Source organism: Theropithecus gelada, chromosome 5 (genome assembly GCF_003255815.1).
Source record: "Theropithecus gelada isolate Dixy chromosome 5, Tgel_1.0, whole genome shotgun sequence".
NCBI classification, from domain to species: domain Eukaryota; kingdom Metazoa; phylum Chordata; class Mammalia; order Primates; family Cercopithecidae; genus Theropithecus; species Theropithecus gelada.
In genome coordinates this window covers 3,084,755-3,101,490 of record NC_037672.1, presented here as the reverse complement: position 1 = coordinate 3,101,490, position 16,736 = coordinate 3,084,755, and the positions used below count along the sequence as shown (strand labels likewise).

The 16,736-nt window shown below is 49.7% G+C and overlaps 1 protein-coding gene across 5 annotated transcripts in view; it reads right to left on the bottom strand.

The window, feature by feature from the left end:
- Positions 1 to 274: 274 nt before the first annotated feature.
- The window catches only part of GRK4 (G protein-coupled receptor kinase 4), a 75,516-nt gene continuing 59,054 nt past the window's right edge, over positions 275 to 16,736 (bottom strand). For 3 of the 5 annotated variants that reach the window (XM_025385363.1, XM_025385368.1, XM_025385364.1), the window contains 6 exons: positions 11,766 to 11,855; positions 10,358 to 10,566; positions 4,969 to 5,106; positions 3,043 to 3,180; positions 2,022 to 2,159; positions 275 to 449 (listed from right to left, as the gene is read on the bottom strand). In XM_025385363.1, the coding sequence (XP_025241148.1) occupies positions 396 to 449; positions 2,022 to 2,159; positions 3,043 to 3,180; positions 4,969 to 5,106; positions 10,358 to 10,566; positions 11,766 to 11,855 (767 nt within the window). In that variant the 3' untranslated portion in view covers positions 275 to 395. The remainder of the gene's footprint in view (positions 450 to 2,021; positions 2,160 to 3,042; positions 3,181 to 4,968; positions 5,107 to 10,357; positions 10,567 to 11,765; positions 11,856 to 16,736) is intronic. The other 2 variants (XM_025385365.1, XM_025385367.1) reach the window with 1 other exon arrangement.

Sequence of the window (16,736 nt, the reverse complement as noted above, 5' to 3'; positions counted from 1 at the left end):
GGGAGGCCCGGCCGCCCGTCTCTTCCTGGACCACCACATCCCTGGCTGAGTATTGAGACCAAGTCTGGAGGTGGCACAGGGCAGTGCAGGGCTGGTGGACTCGCCATCCATTCCCAAGCCCCAGCTGGCCTCTCCCTGGGTGCAGGGAAAGCTCGCACCCCAGCACGCAAGGCGCCCACACCTGGGCGTGCCTGAGGCCTCAGGGGGTACACTTGCGGCTTTTTCTTCAATCCAGCTTTACTGAAAACACAACTCAGGTATTAGTGTGGAAAGATCTGCACACTCCCAAGGTACATTTTATTTAGATGTATTTATTACAATTCCAGTCGGGAGGAGACGCCCACACCTGCTCCCTCCTGGCGCCAGGGTCTGCTCTGCGGTCTGCAGGGGGATGCTCAGCATCGCTTGGGTTCCACTTCCTTCTCACTAGGGACCATGGTCAGGCAGCCCTGCGACACACAGCGCTGGCCTCAGTCACACGGCTGATGCGAAGGTTTCACTTTCCTTAAGTGTAGACAACCATTTACAAACTTTTGGGGGGGTGCTAATTTTTTTTATTTTTTTATTTTTTGAGACACAGTCTCGCTCTGTCGCCCAGGCTGGAGTGCAATGGCACAATTTCAGATCACTACAACCTCCACCTCCTGGGTTCAAGCAATTCTCCTGCCTCAGACTCCCAAGTAGCTGGGATTACAGGAACCTGCCACCACGCCTGGCTAATTTTTGTATTTTTAGTAGAGATGGGGTTTCGTCATGTGGGCCAAGTTAGTCTTGAACTCCTGACCTCAGGTGATCCACCCTCCTCTGCCTCCCAAAGTGCTGGGATTACAGGTGTGAGCCACCGCACCCAGCCTATTTTTCATACTGAAAGAAAGATGGATTAGAATGTTAGTGGCCGAGCTCTGAATAAACCCCCTGGGAACACACAGGGTACAAAGTAGGATGGTCCACAAATCCAAGGAGAGACACTGCATGGAAAAAAGGCTTGTCTACATTTAATGCTACTACAAAAGGTCTCTCCAAAGGATTCCATTTTTCTTTCTTTCTTTTTTTTCTTTCTTTTTTTTTTGAGATAGAGTCTTGTGCTGTTGCCCAGGATGGAGAACAGTGGCACGACCTCGGCTCACTGCACCCTCCACCTCCTAGGTTCACGCGATTCTTCTGCCTCAGGCTCCCAAGTAGCTGGGATCACAGGCGTGCGCCATCACACCTGGCTAATTTTTGTATTTTTAGTAGAAATGGGGTTTCGTCATGTTGGCCAGGCTGGTCTCAAACTCCTGACCTCAGGTGATCCACCTGCCTCAGCCTCCCAAAGTGCTGGGATTACAGGCGTGAGTCACTGCGCCCGGCCAGGATGCCATTTCAAAAAGGAATCCGCTTTCCCCATGCGGCGGGCAAAGGAGGTGAGAGTCTAAGAGCCAGAGCAGGGAGAGATGCACGTGTGGGTGCCACCTGATGAAGGTTCCACAGGATGCCGATTTCTGAGCCCAGTGTAAAATATTTTGTTATCGACACGGGAGCCTGTTTGTGAACGTTGGAAGGCAATCCTGTTTTGGATCAGAACAATGCAATCTCGGCTCACTGCAACCTCCGCCTCCCAGGTTCTCTGCCTCAGCATCCTGACTAGCTGGGACTACAGGTGCCTGCCACCATGCCTGGCTAATTTTTGTATTTTTAGTAGAGTTGGGGTTTCACTTTGTTGGCCAGGCTGGTCTCGAACTCCTGACCTCATGATCCACCCACTTCAGCCTCCCAAAGTGCTGGGATTACCGGCGTGAGTCACTGCGCCCAGCCGTCTTATATAATTTTATCTCCCAAATACACAACAGCAACAAAGCTCATTGCGAGGATGTTCTCACTGTTCTGGCTGGCCTCTACCTAGCACCACGTGGCTCTCAAACTGTATAAAACTGCTTGTAGGAGCCATTGCAAACAGAAAAAGTGTGATGTTTTCACCTTGGTAGTCAGTATGTTTTTCTTTTCACATACACATACATATGTTAGTTTTTAAGTGTTTTTACCCCTCTTCTGAAGAGTCTATAGAAGAAGCCTCTGTTTGGTCTGGAAACCGGGGTATGGATGTTCTTGTCTAGATCTAACGGCAAAGCTTTCTCCCTTTCACTTTTGTTGATGTCTTTGAAACACCCAGATTCGATCATCTGCATGCACAGAAGAGCAGGACAGAGAAGTCTCAGAGAAGCTTCCAGGTCAGTGGGTGTCTCCCAGCGCCAGCAACTCCTGCCCAGCCCCGTGCGGAGCAGCTCCTACCCAGTCCCGTGTGGGGCACCTCAGAGCTCCCGCACCCACTGTGGGGCCCCTTTCCTGGGTTCCTCCTTCCCTGCTTCCTGACCTCTTCTTGGATAAGTAACATGGTCTCCTCTCCCCTTGTCTCTCAGTGTACACCCCAAAGTGGGGAACTACCATGGGAACCCTGGCTGCCAGTCAGCCCTGCTTAGGGAGGGGGGCTCAGGGGTGGCAGGCAAGCGCCCATCAGACCCAAAATAGCTACCTCCTGTCCACTTCCTGTCACTGGGACCAGGGACATACCGTGCTTCTGGACTGCTGATATGGTCCTTCGCTTGCCCATGGTCTAGTCCTGTGGTCAAAAGTCTTATACAATCTTTTTTTTTTTTTTTCTTTTTTTGAGACGAAGTCTCGTTCTGTCACCCAAGGTGGAGTGCAGTGGCGCAGTCTCGGCTCACTGCAACCTCTGCCTCCCAGGTTCAAGCGATTCTCCTGCCTCAGCATCCTGACCAGCTGGGACTATAGGCGCCTGCCATTATGCCCGGCTAATTTTTGTGTTTTTAGTAGAGTCGGGGTTTCACTTTGTTGGATAGGCTGGTCTCGATCTCCTGACCTCGTGACCTGCCCACTTCAGCCTCCCAAAGTGCTAGGATTACAGGCGTGAGCCACCACGCCCAGCTGTCTTGTATAATTTTATCTCCCAAATACACACACACACACACACACACACACACACACACCCTTTTCCTGGGTCATTGCTGGAACTAACGTAAAGCTGCTGTGCTAGAAGGGCAGTACCTCATTCTGCCAGGGGATGGAGACACACCCTGTAGCAAACTGAGCGTAGAAGTCTTCATCTGCGGTGTCCAGGTAGATCCCTTTCACTGCCGAGAACTGCTCGATATCCAGGACATCCTTACAGTAAACGGCATGAGGCTGTACAGCAAGAACAGAGGCAGCCTCTGAGGTCACTACAGCAATTCTCAGCTCCCTCAGTTCCCAGGAACGAAACGCCCAGCAAACTGACGCATAAACACTGCCATTCTTCCTCTCTCCATTTCTTTGCCAGGCCCCTCCCTCACTTGAGGCATTTTCTAAATCAGAGAATGTGTCCTCTGAAGAGGTGGTTCACCAGCTTTTAGTGTCACCAATCTTGTGGGTACTGTGTCAGCTGCTTTGGCTCTCTCCCTCTCTCTCTCTCTCACACACACACACACACACACACACACACACACACACCCCTTCTGAGGGCCATGCCCTTCTCTTTTCTGTAGTGGAAAATGGATTGCAAACAAAGGCCAGGGATGCAGGGCAAATATTAGAAGATGCAGCACAGCACCAGAGAAGTGTAAGCAGGGATAGAGGCCACCAGCAGTGGGATCCCTTAGTGACAATTCTCGCACCTGCCTCCAACTCTAGGTGCACTCCCTGCAAAGCGCCTGGAGAAAACCTGAGGAACAGCCGCAGCTCCCACTTCCCGCCCTCCTCCGGGTCCATTGAGTGGTCTCCAAGGCTGCAAGAGGCTCAGCTCCCTGGGTCGGCAGGTCCCTCCTCTGGGACAGGAGCCCAGGCCTGCAGCTCCTATCCCAGCACTGCTGTCCTCAGAGGCAAAGGGTCAGGCAGGCAGAAGGGAGTGCCAAGGCCCGGGTCTCCACCTGCCGCCAGTACCGTTGTTTGCACTTTCAGGGCAAAGGAACAAAAAGCACGGAAGTCGGCAGCTGTGGGGCCCTCATCTGCTCATGCCGGAGGCACCCGCAGTTCTGAGAACACTTTTCACCCAGGACTTGTGCACTACAGTGAAGCAGTGACACTCCAAAGGCGCGCTGACGGTCAGCACTGCTGTTAGAGCAGCTGCTCTTCACTCATTCATCCCCTCGGGGTGGAGAGGTGGAAGGACACTGGCAGGCCCTGCCCCTAGGGGACAGTCCAGAGGAAGGTGTCCCAACAGCACGCTCACAAGGAGGTACAGTGACCACTTCAGGGTCCTCAGTATGGGGCCAGGCCACAGTCCCAGGACCTCATGAGAAGCGGAGTGGGGATACGCGTTCCAGACAAAGGAAGTAGGGGCGGCTCACGGCCGTGGGAAACACAGAAACGAGAGAGAAAGCCAGCCCTGAGACCAGAAAGGGGACACAGGTGGCCAGGCATGGTGGCTCATGCCTGTAATCCCAGCATTTTGGGAGGTCAAGGCAGGGGGATCGGTTGGGGCCAGGAGTTCAAAAGTAGCCTGGGCAACATAGGGAGACCCCCGTCTCTAGGAAACAATTAAAAACGAGCTGGGTGTCGTGTGCCTGTGGTCTCAGCTACTTAGGGGGCTTCACCAGCACTGAGGCTGAAAGTGACACCAGGCAGGGAGCCAGAGCACCGCTGAGGCCTGTGAGGGGCCCAGTGAGTGGCCAAAGGACACTGAGGTGACAGAAGAACCACCAGGTAGGATAGGCACCATGAGCAAAAGCCACATGCTGGCTGTGCCTGGTGATTCTGTGTCTGTTGTAATACAAAACAAAAAAACAAAAAACTGTTGCAGCTAGACACAGTGGCGCACGCCTATCATCTCAGCACTCTGGGAGGCCAAGGTGGAGGACCACTTGAGGCCAGGGGTGCAAGACCAGCCTGGGCAACACAGTGAGATCCCCCATTGCTATTTTTAAAAAAAGAAAGAGAAAACCCGTGCAGTGTGGATCACTGTTCCCAGGGCCCTGCTCGTCCTGGCAATGCACTTACATCAGGACAGAAAGGGGGCTCCAACATGTTTGCCTCCAGCCTCCTGAAGTTGATGTTCTTGAACACGGGGTGCTGCTTCACCCCAGCCGCTCCCTCGCCCCTGCAGCCCAGCCGCTTGCTTGGATTCTTGGTGAGTAACTGCAAGAGGCAGAAATAGAATCCACTTAAGCCTCTGGATAAAAATGAAAACTCAGAACTCCCCTCCATAAATAACCAAAGGACTCGGGAGGGCAGAAAGCAGGTGCATCTAACAAATAATTTCAAAGCATCAGCCAAACCTCAGGAACTCAGACTTTACTCATTAAATTATGTGATGCTTCACAGAGGAAAGGGGCTAAGGTTTTGCCTTTGAGCTATCAATAAATAAGGGGTTGGCTATGTTATTCTTTAAGCTTAAAAAAATTAATCATAAAAATTTGGGGATTTTTAGAGGAAACAGAAACTGTTGTGAATTTCAGAAATACCACTAAGGACCTCAGATGAGGCAAACATTGAGCAAACTGAGTTCTAAAAATATATTCTTAATACTTTGGTATTCCAATGTATTCTTAAAATGACCAGAAAGTATCTCTTTAGAAAGTATTCCTTACATACACGTTTACAATCATCACAAAGTCAAATAAGCCTTCCTCCACAATTCTTATCAATCAGAAAAAGCAGGGCTGTGCTCAGAAGCAACACATGAAAGACCTGAACCCCTGAAATGTGACCTAGACCCAGGCTTGGGAAACCACAGTCCAGCCACCACAGGCACCAGCTGCCTGGTTTTGTAAACAAGGCTTTATCGGCACCAGCCTTTTGCACTGTATTGGCAGAGCTGAATAGCTGTAATAGAGACCTGCAAAGTCTAAACGCTATTTACCATCTGGCCTTACAGAAAAGTATGCTGATCCCTGGCCAACTCAACGTCCCAAAGACCAGAAAGCATTCTGGTCTGTGCTTCTATCTCCCACCTCTCAGCTCCTTGCTGGGCTGTGCCTGCTCCAGGGCTGTGTCTACAAAGCTCTTTGGCTCCCTGACTCCTGCTCAATTCTTCAGGTTTTAGCTTTCTAGCCCTCATCCCTGCACTAAATTAGGCTCCCCAACTTTTTTTGCTACAGCCCGAGGGCATCCTCCACCTCTCCTTGATGACAAATATTTCATGCTGAGAATGAGTCATTTGAATGTACCGTTATTGCCAGGCTGTCCTGCTAGACTCAAAGCTTCCTGAAGCTGGGGCTGTGTGACTCTTGCCCACTGTGATTCCCCAGCATCTAGCCAGAGCAGGCGCTCAGTAACAGTTGCTCAGTGCATTTGTTCTTTGCATGCTTTGTTGATTTAAAAGAGATCTGAAGGCTGGGTGCGGTGGCTCACGCCTGTAATCCCAGCACTTTGGGAGGCCAAGGCGGGTGGATCATGAGGTCAGGAGATCAAGACCATCCTGGCCAACATGGTGAAACCCCAAGTCTACTAAAAATACAAAAATTAGCCAGGCGTGGTGGCACGTGCCTGTAGTCCCAGCAACTCGAGAGGCTGAGGCAGGAGAATCCCTTGAACCCGGGAGGCGGATGTTGCAGTGAGCTGAGGTCGCACCACTGCATTCCAACCTGGGCCAGATCTGTTTCTTGAGAATTCGTCTCAAAGAAACAACAATAAATACATAAATAAAACAGATCTGAAAATTAACTGTAATGCAAACACCATTTCTGCATCTCAGGGACTCCACAGCCCCATGATTTGAGCTTGCTGCCAGCATACTCCACTCCCATTGAGGACCACGATGGTCTGAATGTGTGTGTCCCCCACAAATCTGTAAGCTGAAACTTAATCCCCAATGCAATAGTATTGACAGGTGGGACCTTTTGGTGGTGGTGAGGTCATGAGGGCTCTGCCCTCTTGAATGGGATTCGTGCCATTAGAAAAGGGGCCCCAGGGAGCTGGTTTGTCCTCTGCCCTGTGAGGGTGCAGTCAGAGGACTCCATCTTTCTTTCTTTTTCTTTCTTCTTTTAAATATAGACGGTGTCTCACTGTGTTACCAGGCTGGTCTCGAGCTCCTTGGCTCAAGTGATCCTCCCACCTCAGCCTCCCAAAGTGCTAAGATTACAGGTATGAGCCAGCATGTCCAGCCAAGGCTCCATCTTTGAAGCAAAGAGCAGTCCTCACCAACACCCAATCTGCAGGCATCTTGGTCTAGGACTTCCAGCCTCCTGACTGAGAAAATAAACTCCTGCTGTCGATAAATTATTCAGTCTAAGGGATTCTGTCATAGCAGCCCAAAGGGACTAAGACAGATGGCCTGACCAGGCAGCACAGAACAGAGGAGAGGGGCTTGGTCCAAAAGCTGGGCTCAGGTCCAGCTGCCAGTAATTGCTATGTGACGTCATTAACCCATATAACTCATTCTTTTTTTTTTTTTTTTGGACAGAGTCTCACTCTGTCGCCCAGGCTGGAGTGCAGTGGCACGATCTCAGCTCACTGCAAGCTCCGCCTCCTGGGTTCACGCCATTCTCCTGCCTCAGCCTCCCGTGTAGCTGGGACTACAGGTGCCCACCACCGTGCCCGGCTAATTTTTTTTTTTTTTTTTTTTGTATTTTTAGTAGAGATGGGGTTTCACCATGTTAGCCAGGATGGTCTCTATCTCCTGACCTCGTGATCCGCCCACCTCGGCCTCCCAAAGTGCTAGGATTACAGGCGTGAGCCACCGCACCCGGCCCATTCTGCTTTTTCACTGTAGTCATTTCTGTTTGTTTTAGGCCTAACATTAAACTGTGAGCTCTTAAGGGCAGATTCCATTTCTAGTACATATTTATCCATTCTTGCAGCCCTGTCAGTGTCGTGAGAAGACTCCATTATTTAATAGTCAGCTCTAAGCAGAGTGAGCTAACCGGGAGAACTCCAGGGTGACCCCTGGCTCCGGGACGAGCCTGTAGCACCCATGGCTTCATATATGGAAACACAGGAAAAGGACATCAGAATAATTCCTCTCCAGCCACTGCCAGCCCACGTCAGTTACCCAGGCACGGCTGCTAGGAATGCCCTCACCCAGGCAGGGGCCTATGCCTGGCTGCTTGGTCCTGTGGCCTTCTCTTCTCCAGTGACCTTATCCTCCATCCCTGCAGTGACCCCCAGCCACTCTCTCCTGGTCACACTCCAGACTCTTGGCCAGCAAGAGCTCCCTCCGTCAGCTCCACTCCAAGCAGCTACCTCTCTGAGCATCCCTCTAATCTTTCTAACTCTGGCCTGGAGGGGCCTGGACTCCCAACTTGGACTGCGCTTGGCCCATCCTCTGTTGAACCTGCTGTTCCCTGTGCCCCTTTCCTCGTCCACTGGAGCCAGCATCGAGCCCATGGTCTGTCTCTAGTCACTCCTCCGCATGCAGCCCAGCTCCCCGGCCTCTCTCTAGCTGCTGGACCAAACCAGAGCTGGGCGAGTGCAGCTCCCTGCTGGCTCTGAGCCTGCGCTATCCATTTGTGGCAGGAGCCCAGCACACAACCACGGCCACTCCCCTCCCTTCAGGTCCACATGGCTCTTGATGCTGTTGAGGAAAACCCTGCTTTCTAGGGCTTCAAGCCTCCCCTCTCCTCACACCCGCCTCCCACCTTTGCTCCCCACTGGGCTGACCATCTGAGAAAAAGCAGCTCCGTTAAGAGACCATTCACAGCCCTGCTCACGTCTCCCCAGCTGTGCTGCGCTGGCCACAGACTCTGCCTCCTCTCCGGTCACTGGAGGAACTGTCCACACACTCCCTGTGCGCGGGCTGCTGTCCTCCCCATCGCAAGGACTTGGCTCTAGTGAGTATCCCCTTCCCTCCAGCCCACCTTGGGGTCAGCCTGAAGTCTTCTCCACCACCTGCCTTCAGGATCCATCCTGAATCTGACAGTGGTCATCTGCCATCACTTCTCACACCTGCTCTGCCACCACTGAGGTCTGCGTCACCTTTACTCTCACCTGAATAGCTGCAAAGCCCCCAATGGCCTTCCTCCTTCCTGTCCATTCATTTTTCTCCCAGCGGCCGGGAAGCCTGGTCCCATCACATCACTCTTCACAGAGCCCTGCGATGGCTTCATGGCCATCAGAGGAAGCAACACTTAAGGCTTGACAATGATGACAATGACAGGTGACAGGTGGTTCTGTATGGCCTGGGCCTGCCGCTCTCTGTCCTGTCCCTCTCTAACCCCCTCCCGCTCTTGCCAGCGGCCTGCTCTGCCCAGCAGGTGACTCCCTTTCTCCCCCAGAGCCTGCCGCCCCTCCAGGCAGTTCCCTGTCCTCCAGAGTGCGGGTCCTCCCCACAGCCCACATGTCTATGCATTTGTTCTGTTTCCTGTCAGTTCTCGCTGGGAGGGTGGGGACTTCTGTTTTACTTGCTGCTGTTTTCCCCAATGCTTAGGACAGTGCCTGGAGCGTACAAGATGCTCAATAAATCCTCGTTGAATGAAAATAAATGAAAAAAAAAAATGTGCTCAAAAAATACTGATTTGAAATAAGTAACAGAGTTTCCCTCACTGATTGAGAGTCTGGGCAGTGAGGGGTGGTAACACAGTCCGGTCCCAGAGGCAGATGGACCCTGACAGCCCCTTGCACATTCTGGGACCAGGGGCCGGGTCTCCACTGCTTAGGGCTTGTCTCCTTCCTGTGACTCGCAGGTGCCACTGTCAGCCTCAGAGGCCCTTAGCACAATTAAGGGAATTGTCCGTCTAGCACCAGGCCCAGAGCCAGGTACACAGCAGGCCCTCAGGTCAGAGTGTCTCTGGGACTACAATCACTGGCAGGTGGCTAAACCCTTACCATCTCAAATTACATGAAAGATTGGTTTTATGTCTAACTTCATATAAAATTGGTCAATGAAACAAGGCTCGGCTGTTTTCTGAAAGCTGAATTAATAGCCTTGGTACCACTCTTCCCTTTCAATAGCATCGTTTGAGAAATCAAACCACGAATTTTACTCTGTTTTGCTCTAATTGAAACCCAATTAAGACATTTCCAGATCATGTCTGGAAACTTTTTTCGCTGGCCCTTTTTGTCTGATGAAATCCCAGTGGCAGGAGCATGGGGAAGGAGGCAGGCAGACGTGAGCCTCCTGAGCACGCGTGTCCTGCCTGCTGGGCCAGGAGACAGGTGGACGTGAGCCTCCTGAGCACGCGTGTCCTGCCTGCTGGGCCAGGAGACAGGTGGACGTGAGCCTCCTGAGCACGCGTGTCCTGCCTGCTGGGCCAGGAGACAGTTGGTGTGAGCCTCCTGAGCACACATGTCCTCCCTGCTGGGCCGTGGGGGCGGGGGCAGGGGCAGGGCCTGGGAGGTGGGTGGCCAGGGTTTGCTGAAGATGACAAACCAACACCTGTTGTTATAGCTGCCAGTGAAAACAATTAGAATGAGAAGTGCCATTTCCCAGCCTCTACAGAGCCTGACCTACCATCCTGCAGATAGATTTGGCATCCTCTGAAAACTTCTCAGAATACTCCTCAGTATCATTCTTGATTCTTTGATCGATCTCCTCCCGTTTGACTTTTTCTTTGTATTTTTTGAATGGAGAATGTCCCTGAATCATTTCATAGATCAGACAGCCAAGTCCCCACCAATCGGGACTAAACGTATACTTTTCATTATTGACAACTTCAGGTGCTACATAACAAATACAGGAAATGGAAATTAAGTTAAATTTTGATTTTAAATTTTCTTATATTTTCCAATAATACAGTATACATTCAACGTGTGTGACAACATGGATGAACCTTTAAAAACATTATGTTAAGGCTGTGCCCGGTGGCTCACACCTATAATCCCAGCATTTTGGGAGGTCGAGGCAGGCAGGTCACCTGAGGTCAGGAGTTCGAGACCAGCCTAGACAACATGGTAAAACCCGTCTCTACTAAAAATACAAAAATTAGCCGGGTGTGGCGGCAGGCACCTGTAGTCCCAGATACTCAGGAAGCTGAGGCAGGAGAATCGCTTGTGCCTGGGAGGTGGACATTGCAGTGAGCCCAGATCATGCCACTGCACTCTAGCCTAGGCGACAGAGTGAGACTCCGTCTCAAAATAAAAAAAAAAAAGTTCTGAAATTAGATGGTGGTCATGGTTGCATGGCTCTGTGAAAATACTAAAATCTGTTGTATTACACACTTCAAACTGATGGACTTTATGACATATGAATTATATCCCAATAAAACTAATATTTTTAAAGATTTGTATGATTCATCCAGGATGAGCTGAATTGCCACAGAGTCACATTTGCAAGGGAAATGGTGGTCCAGGGAAGGCTCCACCTCCTGAAGGGGCTCCCTCCAGACACACAGAGCCATGCCCAGAGCGCCCCAAGTGTCATGTCTTGCCATCTATCCCAGGTCAGTGAAAAATCCCAGAAGACACAGGAGCAGAAAGCCACAAGACCTTGGGGTCTTCCTGCAGGACTCTGCGAGGCCCTCAGAGGCCACCCCGGGGGTTGGCTGGCACTGCCCCTGGATCTTTGGAATAACCAGAGTGGGGTGATTTCCTGAGACTCTGAGAGGCCATCGTGCACAGGGGAGGACATTGGCAGAGTGAGGAGACCTGCGGTGTCATCCCAATTCTGCCCTCACTTTGCCGAGTGACCTCAGGACTCACAACCTCTCGGGCCTCACCCCTCATCTGTAAGAAGGTGAGGGCAGCCTACAGGATCCCCAGCAGCCTCAACACTCTGACAGGTGAGAGATTCAAAACACCACTGTGGCATCTACTAGTGCCCAAACCGAGGCCCTGGTCCCCTCAGGGTGGCTTTCTCTGTGTTCTGAGGCACTCGGGCACCCGGAGAGAAAGGACAAGGATGCTGAAAGCCTCTCACGAACCCATGTAGCCGACTGTTCCAACTCTTCCTCGAGCCATCTGCCCTTCTGGGATCTCCATGGCCAAACCGAGGTCTGAAATCCGGATGTGTCCTGTGTGTTCAAATATGTTATTACACAGGTCACGGGGGCAGTAGTGATACTTTAACAACAATTAAAACGGGAAAAAAGGCCCCTCAGAAACCATGGATGGAAAAATAGTATTTCATACTCTGGAACAGTAAATGTAAAATGATATTTAACCTTTTTCATGTTTAGTAAAATTCCATACAGTGCATTCAGTTTCACTAGTAGCAGGAAAATTTCATTTTTGCCTGGCTATTGATCAGGAAGCTCTTCAATCATAGATAAACCCTTGACAAGACAGAAGCACTGGATTTATTATTTTATGTCATACAGCTTCCAGATATATCAATAAAAATATAATGAATATTATATCAACTACAGAAGAGTAAATAAACACTTTGTCAGAGTACCAGTACTATATACAGGGACAGCTATGCATGAATGATACGGAGTTTTTCTCTTGAGAACAAATGGTAATAGAGTCGGGGAAATAACAAACAAAATTAAGGTACTTAGGGAACTATATTACGTGTTAATGCCTTGTATATAGGAGGATTTAAATATTTGTTGAATTCCTATGGAACTAACAAATTAGGCCAGACATGGTGGCTCACATCTGTAATTCCAGCACTTTGGGAGGCCAAGGTGGGAGGATTACTTGGGTCCCAGATTTTGAGACCAGCCTGGGAAACATGACAAGATCCTGTCTCTACAAAAAAAAGATGTTTTTAAAAATGAGCTGGGTGTGATGGCACATGGCTATGGTCCCATCTACTCTGGAGGCTGAGGCAGGAGGATCGCTTGAGTCCGGAAGGGTGAGGCTGTGGTGAGTCATGATCACACTACTGCAGGGCAAGAGTGAGAACCTGTCTCAAAAAAACTGTAAAGAAAGTAAGAAATTATCGAAAACATTCTGCTGAGTGTGTAGAAAAATAAGGCAGCCCTGGAAGCGGACACTATCGTCAACTTATCCACCACTTATCCTCAGCTTCTAATACAGTACCCAGGCCTAGAGTAGGTGCTCAATAAATATTTATTGGCAAAATGAATGAACAACCAATAAATGTTTGCTAAAAACTAAAAATATGCAACATGCCCTCCAAGGCACTGTAGTCATTTTAAAACAGTCTACATGATGCTTTAGAGAGGAAAGCCGGCCTCTGACTCGGCTGCATGCACATAATACACCACCCCCTGCCCTTGCTGCGTGCCCACCCTGGGAGGTGGGAGAGTACAGGGGTGAGGAGCACAGATTCTGTAGCCACATGGAGTGGGTCTGAGTCCTGGCTCTGCCATTTACTATCACGTCTGTTTCCTCCCCTCGTACAGATGCATTCTTTCAATAATCCAGACTTCATTTTCTTTTCTTTTTTTTTTTTTTTTGTAGAGACAGGGTTTGGTCATGTTGCCCAGGCTGGTCTTGAACTCCTGGGCTCAAGTGATCCTCCCACCCCGGCCTCCCAAAGTGCTGGGATTACAGGCATGTGACACTGTACCTGGCTAGCTTTCATGTATTTTTTATTTAAGTAGAGGGCTAGCATGTTGTGACTTATTTTTTTTTTTTTTTTGCATCATTGACTTATTTTTCTTATAAAAATGGATTTTTAAACTGAGAAATGCAACTTAAAACTACATTGAAATACCAATTCCCGGCTAACAAACTGACAAAAGCTCCAAAGTTCGAGAACTCGGTCTGCTGGCGAGGCTGTGGGGAAACAGGTGCTCTTGGGCACTGCTGGTGGGAATGCAGACGGGACAACACCCTGGAGGGGAATCTAGCAATATCTGGCAAATTGCCTATGAATTCACCCACTTCTAGGCCGCTATCAAGGATACATTCAACAAACTAGGAAATAACATGTGCACAAGGCTCTCCATCGCGGCACTAATGGAAACAGCACGAGTGGAGATGACATGCCCACCAGCAAGGGCCGTGCAAACAGGACAGGTGCGCCTGCAGGAGGCACAGCAGACGGCGGAAGCGCTTCACGAGTGTTGCAGAGCCATCTTTGCCACATATTCAGTGAAATAGCCAAGTGGAGGACAATACGTGTGGTCTACCACTTTATTTAAGAAACAAGTGGGGAACTTGTTTATATAGAATATGTGTATGTCTATACATATACCATATGTAAATGAAGGAATAAAACATGAGTTAAAATAATTACTTGGGGGTGGTCAGGGATGGAGGGATGGAATCTAGACATCTCTCAATACATTCTATTTTGTGGTTTTATCTTTGGAACCACATAAATGTTTTACATAATTATAACATTAAAAAATTAGATTGCTAAAAATTGAAAGCAAAATTAAGAAAATGAACCTAATGGTGTATCCAGCTGGTGGTTTAACCACATAGAAGGGAAGGATACTGAGTGACTTTTTTTTTTTTTTTTTGAGACAGAGTCTCACTCTGTCACCCAGGCTGGAGTGCAATGGCATGATTTCAGCTCACTGCAACCTCCACCTCCCAGGTTCAAGCGTTTCTCCTGCCTCAGCCCCTCAAGTAGCTGGGACTACAGGCATGCACTACCACGCCTGCCTAATTTTTGTATTTTTAATAGAGACAGGGTTTCACCATGTTGACCAGGCTGGTCTTGAACTCCTGACCTCAGGTGATCCACCCTCCTTTGCCTCCCAAAATACTGGGATTACAGGCATGAGCCACTGTGCCCAGCCTCTGAGTGACTTTAAATTAATTTGAGTGAACAACCCGAGAACCAAAGAACTTTTGCTAATGACTAAAATAATTGCAACGAAATCTTTTACTGTTTTTTTGTTTGTTTTTGTCGTTGTTTGTTTGTTTTTTGAGATGGAGTCTCATTCTATCACCCAGGCTGGAGTGTAGTGGCGCAATCTTGGCTCACTGAAACCTCTGCCTCCCAGGTTCAAGCAATTCTCCTGCCTCAGCCTCCTGAGTAGCTGGGATTAGAGGTGCACTGCCATGCCCGGCTAATTTTTGTATTTTTAGTAGAGACGGGGTTTCACCATGTTGGCCAGGCTGGTCTTGAAATCTTGACCTCAAGTGATTCACCTGATTTGGCCTCCCAAAGTGCTAGGATTACAGGTATGAGCCACCATGCCTGGCCTACAATTTTTTTTAATTAGCCAGATATAGTGGCCCATGCCTGTATTCCCAGCTACTCACGAGGCTGAGGCAAGGTGGATCACTAGAGCCCTGGAGGTCAAAACTGCAGTGAGGCATGATCACACCATAACAATTAACATATCCTTAATCGCTGCTGGATGTGGTGGTGCATGCCTGAAACTCCAGCTACTCGGGAGGCTGAGGCAGGAGGGTCGCTTAGGCCCAGGAGTTTGAGGTTGTAATTGTGCCACAGTCACACCCGTGAGTAGCTACCGCACCCAGCCTGGGTAGCATAGAGAGACTCTGACCCTAAAAAGAATTTTAAAAAAAGAAAACTGTGGTCATCGACATCAGAGGACTGTGGTTCCCGAGAGAAGAGACAGTGAACTGGCCCAGCAACCATCCTGGCGTCCCACCCGGGAGTGCCTTTCAGATGGTGGCACAGGAGGGGAACCTGGGCAGAGCAGGGGTCTTGCTAAGTTAGCTAGGCAGGGGTTAGCACTGGGGAGGGATGGCTCACCTCAAATGTGTGGGGTGAAGTTCTAAAGAAGAGGGAGCTACACAGAAAAATCTCCTAAAAACACAGAAAAAGGTTATCATCGTGCTCCCCTGCCTTGTTTTCACTTCTGATCCTTTCTTATGATTCTCCCTTCATATTTGTTTATGTTTCTGAGCAATCACACATACACACAATTCCCTGCTTTGTTTACACAAAAGGGAGCACACTACACACACGCTCTGCACCGCACCCTGTTCCAATCAACCACATAGCTTGGATATCGCTCCATTTTACATACAAAGCATGTTCTACCTACCCTTGTTAAGTCATTTAACAACTTAATAAGTGAGCAGCTTTGCTTAGCGCTCGCCCCACTCAAGCCACCTCTGGTTAGCAGCACCCCACCAGGAATGAACCACAGGCTAAGCCAGGAGCTACGGACACAATCTTGGACAAGTTTGATTCCTAAATCTTGGTATCGCCTTCAGTAAAATGAGAATTCCAGTACCCTCCTTCCTCACAGGGCGGGGTGTCATACATGAATTAGATAAGCATGAAAGCATCTGGCAGAGGTGTAAAAGAAGACTAGCATTCCAAGTACCCTGCAACTGCCCTCAGTCTCCGCATTAGACGCCTGTCCTCTTCTTGGCAGGAGCCACTATGACCCTGCCATATGCGCTCTACTAGACTGTAAGACCCTTCTTTGCCAAGAAAACTCACTTGAAAGAAGCTCTTTCCCAGCACTGCTTGTGAGCTATGTGTGAGCACAAGCACGCACCCCAGCAGTCCAACCATCCTTGCATTCTGGGTATGACTGTCCCTTAGAGGAACCAAGGTGGAGTGCGCACCCATGCTGCTGACAAGGAGCCTGCTGAAAAGGGCCACTCCCTCTCCACTATTACAGGGTCTCCAAGCAGCCATCTGCACCCTGCTCTGTGACACATGCTATGGGACAAGAGGACAGCACCAGGGGCAGCATGACAAAGTTTAGAGGGGAATGGAAATAAAAAAGGAATAAAGCAAGAGGTGGGTCAACAGCAAGAAACAAGAGAGAGAAAATGTTCTGACTTCGTGTTTACTTTAGTATGCTTCTAGGCAGGGCACAGTGGCTCATGCCTATAATCCTAGTGCTTTGGGAGGCAAGGCAGGAGGATTGCTTGAGGACAGTAGTTTGAGAACAGCCTGGACAACATAGCATGACCCCTATCTCTACAAAACATGGTGGCGCACACCTGTAGTCCCAGCTCTGCAGAAAGCTGAGGTGGTAGGATTGCTTGTTCCCAGCAGTTCAAGGCTGCAGTGAGCTAAGATTACACCACTG